Source organism: Styela clava, chromosome 12, assembly GCF_964204865.1.
Source record: "Styela clava chromosome 12, kaStyClav1.hap1.2, whole genome shotgun sequence".
NCBI lineage: Eukaryota > Metazoa > Chordata > Ascidiacea > Stolidobranchia > Styelidae > Styela > Styela clava.
The window spans coordinates 12266739-12284924 of record NC_135261.1 but is presented as its reverse complement, the minus strand read 5'-3'; the positions used below and the strand labels follow the sequence as shown (position 1 = coordinate 12284924).

Below are 18186 nucleotides of genomic sequence, written 5' to 3'. Positions count from 1 at the left end.
TTGCCCCAAGCAATTGCTTATGTGGGTTTTCTATGATCAGTCCATTATTCAGTTGTAATTATATTTCTGAGGTTCTTTTTCAAATAGTTGGTACAAACTATAATGTCTCTAGAAAACTAGAGACAAATTTTGTCATTAATTCCACTATTGTTCAAACCAGTTAGATATATTTTATTTACTCAAAGTCTTTTAGGTAATAATGGAAATTCAGTTCACATTTTTAAAGTCAATTCACAGTTTGGAGGAGTGCGACTCAATCATCTTGTAATTAGTGGCGTAATGTCTGTACGAATTTTATGAGTTCAGATAAACTTTGAATTGTCTTCAGGCCAAACCACACAATCGTCTAATGCAGAACATTGCGTTCTTACCCTTCTGCGGCATAACCGCAGGAATCGATTAAACCATCAATCAAAATAAACAAAAAATAACAATTTTTTCACGATAAAATCTGCGTTTATATATATCCTCGACGCTGATTGAAAATCGAAATTTGAAAAAGAAAAAACGAGAAAATAGTGTTTTCAGATAATTTTCGAAGGCATTTTTATAATTTTGTCAATTTTTATACCGGACAGATTTCAAGTTGAGATTACGCAAAAATTTAAATAAAATCCAAATCTCATGAAATTTATTTTAACTCTGTATGTTCACATAGCTTTTATTCGACTGTTTTTTCCGTTCCGTGTGTTACAAATGGTATACTTCAGATTTTATAGATTCATACTTCATGCATGTGCACAAAACTTGAAAACAGAATTCAGATCCGGTCTACTATATTGCAAAAACTGCTTCAACTTGAGATATTGACATGAAGAATTCCACATAAAACTGAAATTTTTCTAGTGTTGCAATCACTTTGATACTGAACAGTATTTCGTATGTTATCAAAACCTAATTTGAATCAAATTTTCTTACGATATATCATCTAATATTTACCTCGAGCAAAACAAAAGACAGGCAGAATAAACATATGCAACGAATTGTTCGATAAAACGACTGGACTAGATATCACCAACAGGAGATCACATCGGTGTACATTGTCTCCTCACCCATGCCCGTTCACCCCTGTAAAGCTTAGGACAAACAATATTTAGTGAAAATTATTTCATTGGTCACATGAGGTCTTTATAAACATATACGTTATGATGTATTATTACATGAGCATATTTAAACAAAAACTAAGAAACGGAATAGGCTATATATATATAACTATCCAAAGACATTGTATGGACCAGTTTTCAATATTTATGCAGACATTGTAACTATGACTTAAATTTTCTGCAATTGCGAAGATGTATCAAAAAAAAATTGTGTGTTCTTCAGATTTACAAATGAGAAAAAAAAAATTTCGGACAGTTACCCAATCGAGAAGCTACAACGATAACGGTGATAAAAAGAATCTCTATGTTTATGGAAGTCGGTGGAAAGGAAAGCAAGCTTGCAGCCAGGGCGACATTGGCAGTAGGGGAAGATGTTCAAAAATTGTAAATTTGTGACATCATAAGATAATGCCATTATTTCACACCCGATGAGGTCACAACGAAAGTCTTGCATTGTAAACTACAATACGAATTTATATGCAGATTATTTCAAGCTACAATTTCGCTGTGGAAAAATGTATAGCTTAAATACAAAAATGAGTTGAGAAGAATTGTATTAAAAGTAATGGCAGAAGAAAACGTGACGTCATAACAGCTGTTTATAATCCCGATTGGGGAGGTTATATGAGAAAAATTGTCTAATTTTATTAATGAACAAATAATGCATAATGCAACATTTTGAATATTTATAACGTTCATAGTACATTTAAAAGTACAAAAATATTACTTTCAGAACTGACATTTTTGTAGCATTTACAAATTAATATATAAACTTAATGGTAACGCATTGGCAGATTTATTTTGGGTGTCAACTACTCACTGACGTCAATGGTTAATCTAACAAATGCTATACAAATAAATTTGTATACATAAAAAATTTCTAGATTCTATCTTAGGATTTGTTTGATACACCGGAAAAAACTTTGTAAAGAGAACGGACATTTTTCAAACATTCAGGTATAAAGTGGATTCGTGGTCAACAATATAAAACAATGTACAGTACTATAACAGAAAAACGTTCTTCTAAACTTCTCTCTTTTGCATATCTATTATCTCATGCCATAATTTTAAGCAACGCCGCATATTAAATAATTACTAAATTTGGTTCTAACAACTATGTTGATTATGGCTAGCAATATATATATTTATATATATATATATATGTACAAATATTCATTTGTCCATTCCATGGACTTTCTTTTCGTTTCTTAGCTAGTATCGTGAATTATTAAATTTTAAGATGACTTCTAAGATTATACTTAAAAAGTTTGGTGCTCAATTTTAGAGTTGCAGTCATATATGCCACAAAACTGTCAAGTTGATCTCATTGTTCGATATCGCCAATTCAACTGTCTTATTATTTTGAAGACGCAGGTCATTAATGTCGACTCTCTGAAAACAATAAAAAAAACTAATGACATTCATTTTAGAAAATTGAGTCGAGTATCTGTATTGCAAAAAGAATATATCCAAATTTCTTTGAATTGAAAATTTTAAAATTCGATTTATAGCGAAATTCGATACTGAATCCTCAACTCTCGGAAGGATGCCGGAAACACGCCACAAATTTGTCGATACAACGAAGCATAAAAAGTAAAGCCTTTTCTACGATAAATCATCATCAGGGAAATCGCTAAAAGGACATATTTCCATTGAATTCAACATGCTATTAATACAAATGGGGTAAATAACATTACAATCCAGTTGCATCCCACTTTCGCTATACACTACATAGATATAACTAAACGGACGCCTATGTATGCATTCGAATATCGGTACATTTGAATACAGATAATTGCGCGTCAACGTAAGTATGTAATCGGTTTCAAATTGAATACATTTAACGTACAATTGTACCGGAACCACAGAAGAATAATTTGTTTGATGCAATGGTAGTTGAAACACATTCCTCTTTACAGTCATCATTTTTGGCCCTTATTTCAGTTAAATACCAATCTGTTCGATGCAGAGACGAATAAGCACAATGTCACGAAAAATGCGAAAACGCTTTCTAGGCGCATCCGAATCTTCATATTTTTGCTCGGCATCGTCTACTAAATTCAGTTCACCCAGGGTGAAGTGGTGGACAGATTTGACCCAAATTCTTCAGCCTGCGATCCAGCAGATCTAAAGTTCTACGCTTGGTCAATCGTGAAACTCATTTAATTTACTTTCGCTATGTTCCAGAACGCTTCGAAGAAGCACAATAGAAAAAGGAAACACTACAAACCCGGTTTGCAAAAGTGCTTTCTTGTGCTTTCAAAGTCAATCAGTACGTCTGAATAGATCGTTTATAAAATTTCATTTTATTTATAATAGCCCGTGGGATCGTGCCATCCACAAGTCACGCTGAATAGTAATGAATGCTAGTATATATAGTGAATGTGAAATCGACCTAAATTTGGTAAAAATTATTTGCAATCTTATTTGATTTCAAATATCGTCTATGAATCATAGGGGAATTTCGTAGGGCTTTTGCTTGTTAATAACACGCTTCTTTTCTGTGTGGTTACCGGCTGATCTATTGACCTGTTATGAACCATCCGATTCCCAACTTTAATTTCAAGAAAAGATATTTATGATTCAGATATAATAGATATAATGTACAATGCCTTGATAATATGGTCATAACTATAACATGTATTCGACGGCAATCAAGTTTTTGCACAAACTTGGTATACAAAAACGATATTTGTTTACAAATAACATACAAATAGAATAATGATAGTTGAAGTCTTAAAAATAGGTTTAAATAATTAACTCCGACGCAAGAATAACTAATAACAAATGTAATTATAAATTTGCCTGAGCATTCTTTATTCACGTGATATTTCTTTTTGGTTAAGATAAAAATTTTTATATTATACTTTATTTTTTGAAATCAATCGTATTATTTTTCTTCATTTCGAGCCATTCATTTCGACCATGAAAAAATGTCAAAAGAAAGACTTAATTAAATAATTTAAAAGATTTCCGTGCCGTTCGAATAAAAATTGAAATACAGTAGATCAAAGCGCATTCTCAAAAACGCTTTCATCAATATCAATATCAGAGTAGGGAGGAATGCTATTGGCGATTTTTTTTTTGGGGGGGGGGGAAGCTAAGCGAAAACGGCTGGAGTGAAATAATGAACATTTAATATTTTAAAACTTTATTTAAGATACTGACTGAGACTCTTCAACAAAATCCAAGAATATATGTTATTTAAAATTAAAAATCGATCCATGCAGATACATGAATGGTCAATGTTGAAATTCAGCAACAAGCAGCAAAAGCTTGTCAATATAATTTCATTAAGCTTGAAGATCTTTGTTTTTAATATCATTTCTGATATAGGTAATATTGATTCACACAGAGTGATTTTTGTTAGTGTGAGAATATCTCTTGGATATGTGTTAATCGGAAAATTTGAATGCATCTGGAAATGCATACTTGATCATTTTTCATTTAAGAAAAGAAGAGGAATATTCAAATGTGAAAAAAAAGATTTCATTTATGAAATTAACTTCCGATAATCGGAATATCACTTTTTATCGAAAGTAAATTTTTTCAATTAGGAAGATTCCACTTCTATTCTTAAATGGAAAAATGATCAAGTATGCATTTCCAGATGCATTCAAATTTTCCGATTAATTTAGGCTTAAATTTATTTGTGATTGTTAATTATTTGACCTGAGGAAATATATAAACCTAATCTTGAATTTTGTGTTTTTAGAATGTGAGCAATTTTCTTTCTGTTGTTGAGGGCTTCTGATTATCTAGTAATAAGATTATTTTCAAGATGAGATATTAAAATAAAGTAACACATTTTTCTAATTTAGTTCGACTAGCTTGCAAATTCAGTTTTTAATGCGTCGTGACATATTTGCCATTGCGTAGTTGATTTACTATTCGAGAATTAGGTTAAATAATTGACAAATCGCCATCCAGCAAGTCATATGTACTTCGATGCGATCGCAAAGTGGAATAGGAAATTTGTCAAAACATTATCAATTTATCTACATAGGATTAAATATTTTTCGAATTTTGGTAATGAAAATAGTAATTGTGAATATCTATAACCGATAACTTTTCTACGCATAATTCTATATATATTTACATATGTATATAGATATATGCTTAAAGGAATATCAACTGGTTCAAGATTTTCACATAATTCGAACCCATTTCTACCATACTGGTTTCGGGTTTGCAATTAGGATACCTCGTGATAATTCCTGCAATAACCGTAGCGATCGCACTATAGCAACACTATTATGTTAAAAAGCAACACAATTAGCGGTCTATGTTGATATTATTATTTCAGTCTTGCACATGAATTTTTAGAATTTATTTAAAGTCGATTGAAACATTATGATGCTATCAAATCGCTTTGATGTTTTGTTGCAGCTCCAATATCTAGGCTGAATAAATTTTGTACAAATCATCGGAAAATGAAACGATTTCTAAACATACCATCACGAAAATGAGAACTAGACGAATACGTGGCACAAAGAGGGCGGAAGTTTTTTGTGGTGCTTAGTTACGTGACCTAAAATGTACGACTTAAAAAGTTTGCCAGTACCACCGTAACTATGCAACGGCAAAAACTTGTGCGACAATGTCAGTTGCGCAATAATATAGAACAAATATTATATCACCAAATAACAAATAAAACTTTAAATTATCCACAACGCTTTGTTCCAAACCTATGATGTAATTCATATACTAGACAGAATACCATGGGGGTTGCACCCTTTTGTTCTTTGTAAAACCTTTTTATTCGCCTTTCGTGAAGCGCTACTTCCTCAAATAGTACATTTCTGAAAAATGATCCTGTATTTTTACTATAATTCGTCCGCAATTTATGTCATTCCTTATCCCACGGTGAAACGGATTAAGGACCTTTCCAAACTTTTGGGATAAATCTTCTAATAATCCCGACTAATCCACGACTTTGGATGAAAAAGACATTTTGTGACAATTCGCCCATATGCTAGTAGACGAGAATAATATAATCGAATAAAAAAAAAACGACTATTTGACCCGCATTCCATGAAAAGCAATAATATGCATAATTATATGTTTTACACATATAATACCAAAAATTTATTACTGTGCAGTATTTTTATTATATTGTAATTATATAGTATATAACCTGTCTTATTTTAAAGTTAACTTATTTACTCAATACTAAATTAGAAATTTTTGCGAACATTATAGCATATCAAATATAAATACCAGCTTTTATATGTTTTAAAATATATTAGGCATGACTACCTGTATAAAAGACTTGAAATATCATAGTATTAAATATGTACTGAGTTTATATAAAATCACAGTTTCATAATTCATATTTGTACATATAAATCGAAAGAATCTCGAGTCGAAACACTTTTTAGGACATAAAATTCGAACATAGAATAATTAGAAAATAGCATTTTTCAGACTTTCAGTAAAGACCAACAGTTCAAGGACCTTCTATACGGTTCAAAAGTGAGTCTGAGCATTTTCGAATACCAGATGTGTTCAATATCGCAGTCGGATTGCTGAGCTGTCACACATAATGAGAAACATTATCATCAGCATTTTATCATTAACTCACTGGGTAGAAAGGAGTCATATGGCAGAAATGCATTTTTAAATTACAAGAGCCTCCCACATGTGATCTGGATAGGATTGGTCTGATGTCAGTTTTTTCAGCTACAGAAAATAATTGCTTATTGGGGTTGATCTTACGAATACAACGACGAAAACTTGTGCGGCCATGTCATATAGAACAAATATTGTATCCCTAAATATTACAACGTTCTGTTCGCTTTATATACCTATGATGCCATTCATATACGAAACAGAATAACTTAGGATTGGTAAACTCATTATATTATCATTCGTCTTTCGTAAAGCGCTGCTTGTTCAAATAGAGGTACCCGAGTTAGGACGCCTCTAAATTGTTAATCAGTATACTATGGCAACCGAATTGACAAAGAAGGATGGGGCTTCATCTATTTATTTGCATAGCTGATTACGAATGTTATTCAATATTACAGTAGAATTTAAACTGGGGGTTTCCTGGGTATATTGTAGGTACATCGCCCTATAAAATGCGTCGACTACATATATATATTTACATATATGATTTATTTTTAAGATCGTTTTTGGTACAATTTGGTCGAATTTGCAGCAGCTTACATTTTTCTTGAAAGATGTCCGACGTTAATGTGTTGAAAAATAATAAAGTAGGTAAAAGTGGCAATAAAGAGGGAAAGGTGAGTGATACTACAATATTTTTAGTCTGGCTAGTCGCAATCGTATAATTCAGATATAATCTAATTGTATTCTTTCTAATAAACAAATCTTTCATGAGCTCAGACTAGCAGACACATTCTTAGAATTTGAAATTGCAGATTATTATTTTTGACATTCGCTATGAAAGGTGGCTGTTTTTCACAGTTCTTGACAGTTCAAAGTAATTTTTTGTGAACAATAAATGTTTTTAATAAAAAAAAAACATTTCAGTCATGGATGCGAACAAAACTCATCAAGATCGAGAGATGGATTAGTGAACTTAGCCTTATCCAAAGGACAAACCGCGAGGCGACCATGCAACTCGGAGAAGACCAACAAAAGACGAAGTCGGACATGCTGAAAATCATCCAGACACTGAACGAGAAAATTGAAGAAACAAGACTTGAGTTTGGACGGGAATTACGGAGCCTAAAAAATAATGCTTCCCGCGACGATTCCGTACGCGTCAGAGTTGATGATTTGCACAGCGACATGGAAAAAGAAATAAAATTGATGAAAGATCTGTCCGATAAAGTCCAGATATTGGAGGGAAGCATGGACAGCTTGAATGGAGAGGTTAGCGTAGCTAAGTCGATTTATTCCATAGAAATATCAGTGCAATTGGATAGGATCAATATAAAAATCAATAGATGCAACAAAACTGGCGATTTTTTTCGATAAAATTAATTTTATTTTTACAATGCAAATAGCGTTCAAATTAAAAAATAAAAGTTTGTTTGATTTTTTGCAAGGTTGATTCTATGAAACAGAACATAGATATGATAGTCGGCGATTTGAAAGCGTTGAAGTGTTCCATGGACAATTTCAAAAAAGAAAACGAGAAAATGGATAAAGTTCGAGCTAAAGAGCATGTGTGTATATATTTTGCTTTCAAATTTATTCAATATTTTACTCGATCTGTCTTTTTTTCACCAGACTTGTATGCAGATAATGTGATCTATAAATTGTACCATTTTCCAAATATCGATTTGAATTGCCATTATTTGGACAATACCGGAATATAAAATATTGACATAGTATAGCATTGATCAAGAAGCCGTTTTATTGTGTCAGTTATTACTTATTACTTATTATGTTGATAGGTATCTGTCTGTTTGTTTGTTTGTCTGTTAGATACACGCGATATCTCACGAAAACGAAGTTGAATCTGCTCCAAATTTCGCATGTGCATTCATCATAGTTCGGAACAGAAGCCTATTGATTTTCGATAAATTATGTCGTATAATTAGCGAGTTATTAAAAAATTAGTGATGGGACACACGGTGTCACTATGGAGTAAGAGCGCTGTTTTGGGGGATCCCCTAACCTCCGTTCGATAAGTCCTCGGTCTCCGACCGATATTCTCGTTTGTAACTTAATTAATATCACAACAATTCGCATAACTTACGCATTCATGATCCCAGAAATTAGGCTGTAAACACTAATCAGTTCCCAATAGAAATAAACTGGCGATTACTGGAATTATCGCACTTGATTTTGTCGTGCTATACGAATATTGACATAATAACTTTATATTCAGGAAAATCTGCGTAAAGACGTAGAAATTATGAAAGAAAATCGATGTAGATCTGAGGTATTGGAATGTTTTGCTGCAGTTCTACACGGCAAATTTTTTGCTGAAGGGAACTACAACCAGGTAACCATAATATGTCACAATTCTTTCATAACCTATCACAATATTAAAACGAATCTGATAATGCTTATTCAAAACAGATTTTAACGGCGAAATTCACCGCGAACCAAAAAGAATTACACATGGAATTGAAGATTGAAATCAGTAAACATCCAGATAAATTCGAATTTGTGAAAAGTACCGTTGAGGAGCATGGAGAATCTGTAAGTAATATTCGCAACGAAGCAATAAACTAATCGACAAATGAACAAATTCAAATCATGATAGTGGAAAAGCTCACAAACTGTTAATTCAAAAGTTCGACCATTCACCAATCAAAATTTGCAATAAAAATGATTTGCATGTTATACATAAACCACTGTTTAGATTGGGTCCAAGGATTTCATATTAGGTTCATCATTAAGCATTTTGATTGGTCAGTATTGCACTAACCGCAACTGCGAATCGAAGGAATTAGCTACCGCAAACGGATAAATATTCTCTGTTCACACTGTAAATTTTGCTCATTTAGCCCAGTGTCGACGATGTGAAACAACTGCTCATGGAGCAGGCAATTACTCATCCGGTTCTCGGAGCGATGATCGGAAACTACACAAATCGCTTCATCACTAATATCAACAATAATTCAAATGTTCTGATGTGAAGAAAATTTTACGACTTGATTTGATCGCCATATAATTCATGTTAAACAACGTAAACAAGCAATCGCATCGAATTTTATTTTAACATAATAATTTTTCATGCTGCGTTATTTTATATTTGCGTCTATCCGTAATTAGATATATTTGTGCTAAATTTTCGCCGGACTATGAAGGAAAACGGTGCCTAAAATCATCGAATCGGCGGTACTGGCATCGAGTTATGTACCCGATGCAACGTTACACCATGTGTTACAATATCAGAAGGCGCCTTATGGAGGTGCCCGTTGAAGACTAAACAAGGTAGCTGAAAGTATGATGACATGCAACAGTGTTAGCTGCCTATAATCTGAGTGTTTTAATAAGTACCCAAAATAGCATGATTCAAACAATTCTGTTTTCTGTCCGTAAAGTAAAATTTTCTATATATATTCTCAAACAGTAGGCTTCAATATTTTTTACTCTTGAGTGTGATCCTTGAATTAGTGTTTTCTTGCATAGACAAAGGTCTCTCAATATGACCAAGGCCGCGGTAAAACAATGCCTGCATGCCGCGAGGCAAATTCATAAGGTTTTATTGATAAACTTAGACTAATTAAGTTAAATAATTTTTCTAGACGTTGTATACTTTGTGCAATCTTTTTTTATGATTTGCAATAAATGGCATATCGTTATATTATCTTGGATTGGTATTTGGTTTCGACGGAGTCGAGGTACTTACTCTACTGCAGGGGTTCTGAAACTTTTGGTCTCATAGAGCCTTTGAAAAGGTCGACTATTACCTGTGGAACCCGCAATGAATTTTATCCTTCGTAAGGAGCAAAACAATGTTTTCTTCCTCGAAATACAAGTAATTACGGTTCTTATATCTAAGCTTACGCTATTAAATACCCAACTACAAAAATCGAACTTGTTACTGGAAATACAAATGTTCTTGCAATGAGATAGGATTAATGCAATTTTTTAGTAAACGCGCCGTGAGTTTTTTTCTGATAATTTGGCGCCAAACGTACAAAAAGTTCGGAAACCGCTGCCCCATGGGATTTGAACCGTTGTGTGGAAGATTTTACGATAAAACAACCCCCGAGGCATCGATGGGAAAATTGAACTCATAAGATAACTCAAACCATTTTATGCCGACCCATGTTAGAATTTTTACTCACATGAAGGATATTACGGACAGAGTCATTCAACTGTAATTTTGCGATAGGAACTGCGATATCGGCAGTTGAAAGACCAAGTCAAAATCTTTAAAACCCCAGGAAAGTCATTTCACAGACACACGCGCCGATGGTTCCTTCGTCACAATTTAGTTATCATCCAGTCGAGAGTGGATTTTTAACAACCGGGGGTGCCAATCATGGGTAAATAATCTTAGCGTTTTTTTAATAGCTCAGTTACGATAGTCGCATGAAAACGATTTCAGAATACATGGCCAAAAAAATCAAGATTCTCTGAAGATCACATACCATAATACAAACATTCTGAGCGTGCTAGAAACTTTTTATTCATAATCTAAAATCATCAGGGTCTGATCATATTCTAACCGTAACCAGACATAAATACAGTTGAATAAAAGGTGTAGAGGTTAATATGCTTCAGCCCTTGGCATGAAAGGTCGCAAGCACAGACTTGTTAAGATGTAAATCATAAAATTATAGCAATTATGTAATTATTATTTTAGTCTTGTACATTAATTTTAAAAATTTATTCAAATTTGATTAAAACATTATGATGCCATTGACCCAATTTGATGAGTTGTTGTAGTGTTCTGTTGCAGCTCCTATATCTAAGCTGAATAAATTTTGGAAAATTGGATTTCTAAACACACCATCACGAAAAAGAGAACCAAACGAATACCTGCCGGCGAAGTGACGGCGAAAGCTTTCTGTAGTGCTTATGTTAAATGTAGAGGGACTTAATGTATGACTCAAAAGGCTTGCCAGTACCGACGTAACTATGCAACGACAAAAACTTGTGCGGCAATGTCAGTTGTGCAATAATATAGAACAAATATTATATCATCAAATAACAAGCTGAACTTTGGACTGTCGATATCACTTCGTTCCCAACCTATGATGTAATTCATATACTAGACAGAATAACTTGGGTTTGCACCCTGTTGTTTTTTGTAAAACCTTTTTATTCGTCTTTCGTAAAGCGCTGCTTCTTTAAATAGTACGCGAGTTGAAATAAAAACAAGAAAAACCTTTCTCAAAAATTAGCTTGTATTCTTACTATAATTCGTCCGCAATTCATGTCATTCCATATTCCACGGTGAAACGGGTTAGGGACTTTTTCAAATTTTTGGGATAAATCTTCCACTAATTCCGACTAATCCACGACTTTGGATGAAAAAACATTTTGCAGCAATTCACCCATATGCTAGTCGACGAGAATAATATAATCGAATAAGAAAAACGACTATTTGACCTGCATTTCATGAAAAGCAATAATATGCATAATTATATGTTTTACACATATAATACCAAAAATTTATTACTGTATAGTATTTTTATTATATTGTAATTATATATAACTTGTCTTATTTTAAAGTTAATTTATATTTACCCAATACTGAATTAGAAATTTTTGCAAACATTATATCATATCAAATATAAATACCAGCATTCATATGTTTTAAAATTTATTAAGCATGATTACCTGTATAAAAGACTTAAAATATCATAGTATTTATATGTATTGAGTTTATATAAAATCCCAGTTCCATAATTCATATTTATACATATATATCGAAAGTATCTCGAATCGAAACATTTTTTAGGACATAAAATTTGAACATAGAATAATTATAAAATAGCATTTTTCAGACTATTTTCAGTAAAGACCAGCAGTTCAAGGACTCTATATACAGTTCACTAGTTTTTCGAATACCAGATGTGTTCAGTATCGCAGTCGGATTGCTGAGCTGTCACACATAATGAGATACATTATCATCAGCATTTTATCACTAACTTACTGGGTAGATAGGGGTCATATGACAAAAATGCATTTTTAAATTACAAGAGCCTCCCTCATGTGATCTGGGTAGGCTTGGTCTGATGTCAGTTTTTTCAGCTACAGAAAATAATTGCTCATTGGGGTTGATGTTACGAATACAACGACGAAAACTTGTGCGGCCATGTCATATAGAACAAATATTGTATCCCTAAATAGTAAAACGTTCTGTTCGCTTCATATACCTATGATGCCATTCATATATTAACCGCTTGAACCCGGCAAGCCGGTTTACCGGCTTGTTTGAGTACGCTCTGTGCCCCGGCAAGCCGGTTTACCGGCTTGTTTTTCGTGTCGGCGGGAATCAACTTTATGATCTCGTATCTCAAGAACCACAATGAGTATTTAAATAAATTTTATATTGCATGAAAGCTCGTTATTGGGACTAATTATATTGTGATGATCGGTGCTCTAATATACGATGTTTCAGTAAAATTGGCAATTTGAAAGTGCGTATGAAATTATTGTATGATAACAAATATTTAATATAAAGAATTTCGACTTCTTGCCTAAATAGCCACATATTCAATCGGCAATATATGTGGAGAATTTGAATAGCTTTTTATATACGTATCCAAAACGATTTTACGATGAGCCATTCAAATTTTATGACCAAATATATTAGATTATCTGTAGATTTAACAGCGACGCTGCGTCAAATTGATGTTCTCATTGGAGAGAGGCAACGTCTCGTCACGCACAACTTTACGCATATTACGCAAATGCAACTAAACGTGACGATATCCGCAATAACGTTACGTCGAGATGTTATTATTTAAATGTCCGCAGGAAGTAATTAATTAACCCGATGCTACGCATTCAAAATTCGCACTACGATTTGACTTTGACTGCCCGCTCAAGCCCATTAAGTTGTGGTTACGTATACGCAATATGAACAAGATTGTGATTTTATTAGCGGATAACGGAACAATCAAGACCATGAAAAATGTATGTGCATAAAAGACTGCTTGCTAAAAATTTTAAATTGAATATTGCACTTCGTTGTGCCCGGAACAATGAAGAACATGAAAATATTAGGCAGACTAAATCCAATATTGCACTTTGTTGTGCCAGTTATACCAATGGTTGTTGGTTTCGTTACCTATACATAGGTACTCATTACAGTATTTGTACTTATATACTGTCTCGCATCGTTTCAGCAACGCTTTGTCTTTAGCAGCTGGATTGGTTTTTTGGCAATAATGTAAATTTTGCTGCATACGACGCATCTATTATTAGAACTGGCGTTTTGCGGTGGGGTATCTAGTTCTGGCGACGGATATGATCTTGTTGGAATAAGAGTTGCTCTTTCTGCAGTATTAGTGCTCTCAGATATTATTCCATCCACTTGCTTCGCCTAACATTCGTAAAATCAGATATTTTGATCTGCAGAGCAGGTAAGTACTTATTTTGGTTGATATTTGAACAAATACTAATGGGCGAATAAAACATTTTCCACGTGAAATTTTATATGACGATATTAACTTCACTTCGCTATTACTGCACGCATTACTCGACGTCGGTACTTCAATCATACAGGGTTAATATCATATCGAAACTCGGCGACCGATGTTCCGCTGAGAACGTCGTCGTGAAAGTTATCTTGCGCATTTTGCCACGCAATACGTTTCGAACGTACTTAGCAACATCTTCATGACGGTAGTCACGTGATCGGCTTTTGCGTAGCTGCGTAATCAGTGCGTCATGGCCGCTTATCGATGTTGTTCACCCGACACAATGATACACAATTAAATATTTAAATATAAAATTGGTTATATGGCAGCCACAATAGTAATTCGAATATCAACAAAAAGCTTATAAAAAACTCTTTATGAACATCAAATATTGGCAGTATATTTTGTACCAAACTAACAAAATTTCAAGCCAAAACTCACATACATGCAGAAAAATGACTGTTAGATTAGGGTCAATTTTATTAATTTTGACAAAATGTATTTCAAAATGGAAAATACATTCTGAATGCACGATAAAATTTCCTTTCGATTGAAATGTCTCACAACGTGCTACCTATAATTGGTAAAAAGTTACAAGCGTGCCAAATAGCCAGTATTTAGACTTATTTTATTGTTCAACCAATACGGCGCCGCGAACCTTCAGGGTGAGCGAGTAACTTCGCTCAGAGCCGTCAGAGTTCAAAGAGTTAAACAGAATAACTTAGGATTGGTGAACACATTATATTATCATTCGTCTTTCGTAAAGCGCTGCTTGTTCAAATAGAAGTACCCGAGTTAGGACGCCTTTAAATTGTTAATCAGTATACTATGGCAACTGTATTGACAAAGAAGGATGGGGCGTCATCTATTTGTTTGCATAGCTGATTACAAATATGATTCAAGATTACAGTAGAAGTTAAACTGGGGGTTTCCCGGGTATATTGTAAGTACATCGCCCTATAAAATGCGTCGACTACATATATGATTTATTTTTACGATCGTGTTTGGTACAATTTGGTCGAATTTGCAGCAGCCTTCATTTTTCTTGAAAGATGTCCGACGTTAATGTGTTGAAAAATAATAAAGTAAGTAAAGGTGGCAATAAAGAGGGAAAGGTGAGTGATACTACAATATTTTTAGCTTGGCTAATGGCAATTGTATAATTTAGATATAATCTAATTGTATTATTCCTAATAAACAAATCTTTCATGAGCTTAGACCAGCAGTGACATTCTTAGAATCTAAAATTGCAGCTTATTATTTTTGACATTTACTATGAAAGGTGGCTGTTCAAAGTAATTTTTTGTGAACATTGAATGTTTTTAATAAAAAAAATTTCAGTCATGGATACGAACAAAACTCATCAAGATCGAGAGATGGATTAGTGAACTTAGCCTTATCCAAAGGACAAACCGCGAGGCGACCATGCAACTCGGAGAAGACCAACAGAGGACAAAGTCGGACATGTTGAAAATCACCCAGGCACTGAACGAGAAGATTGAAGAAACAAGACTCGAGTTTGAACGGGAATTACGAAGCCTAAAGAATAATGATTCCCACAACGATTCCGTACGCAATCGAGTTGATGATTTGCACAGTGACATGGAAGAAGGAATAAAATTAATGAAAGATCTGTCCGATAAAGTCCAGATATTGGAGGGAAACATGGACAGCTTGAATGGAGAGGTTAGCGTAGCTAAGTCGACTTATTCCAAAAAATATCAGTGCAATTGGATAGGCTCAATATAAAAATCTGTAGATGCAACAAAATAGGCGATTTTTTTTTCGATAAAATTGATTTTATATTTACATTGCAAATAGCGTTCAAATTGAAAAATAAAAGTTTGTTTGATTTCTTGAAAGGTCGATTCTATGAAACAGAACATAGATATGCTAGTCGGCGATTTGAAAGCGTTGAAGTGTTCTATGGACAATTTCAAAAAAGAAAATGAAGAAATGGATAAAGTTCGAGCTAAAGAGCTGGTGTGTATATAATCTGCTTTCAAATTTATTCAATATTTTACTCTATCTGTTTTTATTTTTCACCAGACTTGTATGTAGTTAATGCGATCTATAAATTGTACCATTTTCCAAATGTCGATTTGTATTGCCATTATTTGGACAATACCGGAATATAAAATATTGGTATAGTGTAGCATTAATCAAGAAGCCGTTTTATTGTGTCAATTATTTGTAACTTAATATCACAACAATTCGCATAACGTACGCATTTCATGATTCCAGAAATTAGGCTGTAAACACTAATCAGTTCACAATAGAAATAAACTGGCGATTACTGGAATATCGCCCTAGATTTTGTCGTGCTATACGAATATTGTCATAATAATTTTATATTCAGAAAAATCTGCGTAAAGACGTAGAAATTATGAAAGAAAATCGATGTAGATCTGAGGTATTGGAATGTTTTGCTGCAGTTCTACATGACAAATTTTTTGCTGAAGGAAACTACAACCAGGTAACCATAATATGTCACAATTCTTTCATAACCTATCACATTATTAAAACGAATCTGATAATGCTTATTCAAAACAGATTTTAACGGCGAAATTCACCGCGAACCAAAAAGAATTACACATGGAATTGAAAATTGAAATCAGTAAGCATCCAGATAAATTCGAATTTGTGAAAAGTACTGTTGAGGAGCATGGAGAATCTGTAAGTAATATCCGCAACGAAGCAATAAACTAATCGACAAATGAACAAATTCAAATCATGATAGCGAGTAAGCTCACAAACTGTTAATTCAAAAGTTCGACCATTCACCAATCAAAATTTGCAATAAAAATGATTTGCATGTTATACATAAACCACTGTTTAGATTGGGTCCAAGGATTTCATATTTCGTTCATCAATAAAGCATTTTGATTGGTCAGTATTGCACTAACCGCAACTGCGAATCAAAGGAATTAGCTACCGAAAACGGATAAATATTCTCTGTTCACACTATAAACTTTGCTCATTCAGCCCAGTGTCGACGATGTGAAACAACTGCTCCTGGAGCAGGCAACTACTCATCCGGTTCTTGGAGCGATGATCGGAAACTACACAAATCGCTTCATGACTAATATCAACAATAATTCAAATGTTCTGATGTGAAGAAAATTTTCTCAACTTGATTTGATCGCTATATAATTCATGTTAAACAAAGTAGATAAGCAATCGCATCGATTTATAATTTAGCATAATGATTTGTCATGCTGAGTTATTTTATCTTTGCGTCTATCCGTAATTAGATATATTTGTGCTAAATTTTCGCCGGACTATGATGGAAAACGGTGCCTAAAATCATCGAATTCTGAAGCCGGCGGTAGTGGCATCGAGTTATGTACCCGATGCAACGTTACACCATGTGTTACAATATCAAAAGGCGCCTTATGGAGGTGCCCGTTGAAGACTAAACAAGGTAGCTGAAAGTATGATGACATGCAACAGTGTAGGCTACTTATAATCTGAGTGTTTTAATAAGTACCCAAAATAGCATGATTTAAACAATTCTGTTTTCTGTCCGTAAAATAAAATTTTCTATATTCTTAAACAGTAGGTTAATATAATAGTAGGCTTCAATATTTTTTACTCTTGAGTGTGATCCTTGAATTAGTGTTTTCTTGCATAGACAAGAGTCTTTCAATATGACCAAGGCCGCGGTAAAACAATGCCTGCATGCCGCGAGGCATCTTTATAGGGTTTTATTGATAAACTTAAGACTAATTAAGTTAAATAATTTTTCTAGACGTTGTATACTTTGTGCAATCTTTTTTATGATTTGCAATAAATGGCATATCGTTATATTTGGTTTCGACGGAGTCGAGGTACTTACTCTACTGCAGGGGTTCTGAAACTTTTGGTCTCATGGAGCCTTTGGAAAGGTCGACTATTATCTGTGGAACCCGCAATGAATTTTACCCTTTGTAAGAAGCAAAACAATGTTTTCTTCCTCGAAATACAAGTAATTACGGTTCTTATATCTATGCTTACGCTATTAAATACCCAACTACAAAAATCGAACTTGTTACTGAAAATACAAATGTTCT

The 18186-nt window shown here is 33.5% G+C and overlaps 2 protein-coding genes across 2 annotated transcripts; both read left to right on the top strand.

The window, feature by feature from the left end:
* The first annotated feature begins 7224 nt into the window (after nt 1–7224).
* Nucleotides 7225–10188, top strand: LOC120329313 (uncharacterized). Its single transcript, XM_039395898.2, has 6 exons — nt 7225–7351; nt 7602–7946; nt 8123–8242; nt 8911–9027; nt 9105–9227; nt 9536–10188. The coding sequence occupies exons 1-6, from the start codon at nt 7289–7291 to the stop codon at nt 9665–9667; spliced, it is 900 nt and encodes a 299-aa protein (XP_039251832.2). The 5' UTR covers nt 7225–7288; the 3' UTR covers nt 9668–10188.
* A 4863-nt stretch (nt 10189–15051) lies between these two features.
* Nucleotides 15052–17937, top strand: LOC120329985 (uncharacterized). Its single transcript, XM_078118773.1, has 6 exons — nt 15052–15249; nt 15476–15820; nt 15998–16117; nt 16494–16610; nt 16688–16810; nt 17120–17937. Exons 1-6 carry the CDS (start codon nt 15187–15189, stop codon nt 17249–17251), a joined length of 900 nt encoding a protein of 299 aa, XP_077974899.1. The 5' UTR covers nt 15052–15186; the 3' UTR covers nt 17252–17937.
* Nucleotides 17938–18186: the final 249 nt, after the last annotated feature.

What these genes read in the sequence shown, in the direction of transcription:
- LOC120329313 (XM_039395898.2), top strand. Translation starts at nt 7,289, where the DNA reads ATGTCCGACGTTAATGTGTTGAAAAATAATAAAGTAGGTAAAAGTGGC. An exon ending in GTGGCAATAAAGAGGGAAAG is followed by an intron (nt 7,352 to 7,601) that starts GTGAGTGATACT and finishes AAAACATTTCAG; the next exon opens with TCATGGATGCGAACAAAACT. An exon ending in AAGTTCGAGCTAAAGAGCAT is followed by an intron (nt 8,243 to 8,910) that starts GTGTGTATATAT and finishes CTTTATATTCAG; the next exon opens with GAAAATCTGCGTAAAGACGT.
- LOC120329985 (XM_078118773.1), top strand. Translation starts at nt 15,187, where the DNA reads ATGTCCGACGTTAATGTGTTGAAAAATAATAAAGTAAGTAAAGGTGGC. An exon ending in GTGGCAATAAAGAGGGAAAG is followed by an intron (nt 15,250 to 15,475) that starts GTGAGTGATACT and finishes AAAAAATTTCAG; the next exon opens with TCATGGATACGAACAAAACT. An exon ending in TTGAGGAGCATGGAGAATCT is followed by an intron (nt 16,811 to 17,119) that starts GTAAGTAATATC and finishes TTGCTCATTCAG; the next exon opens with CCCAGTGTCGACGATGTGAA.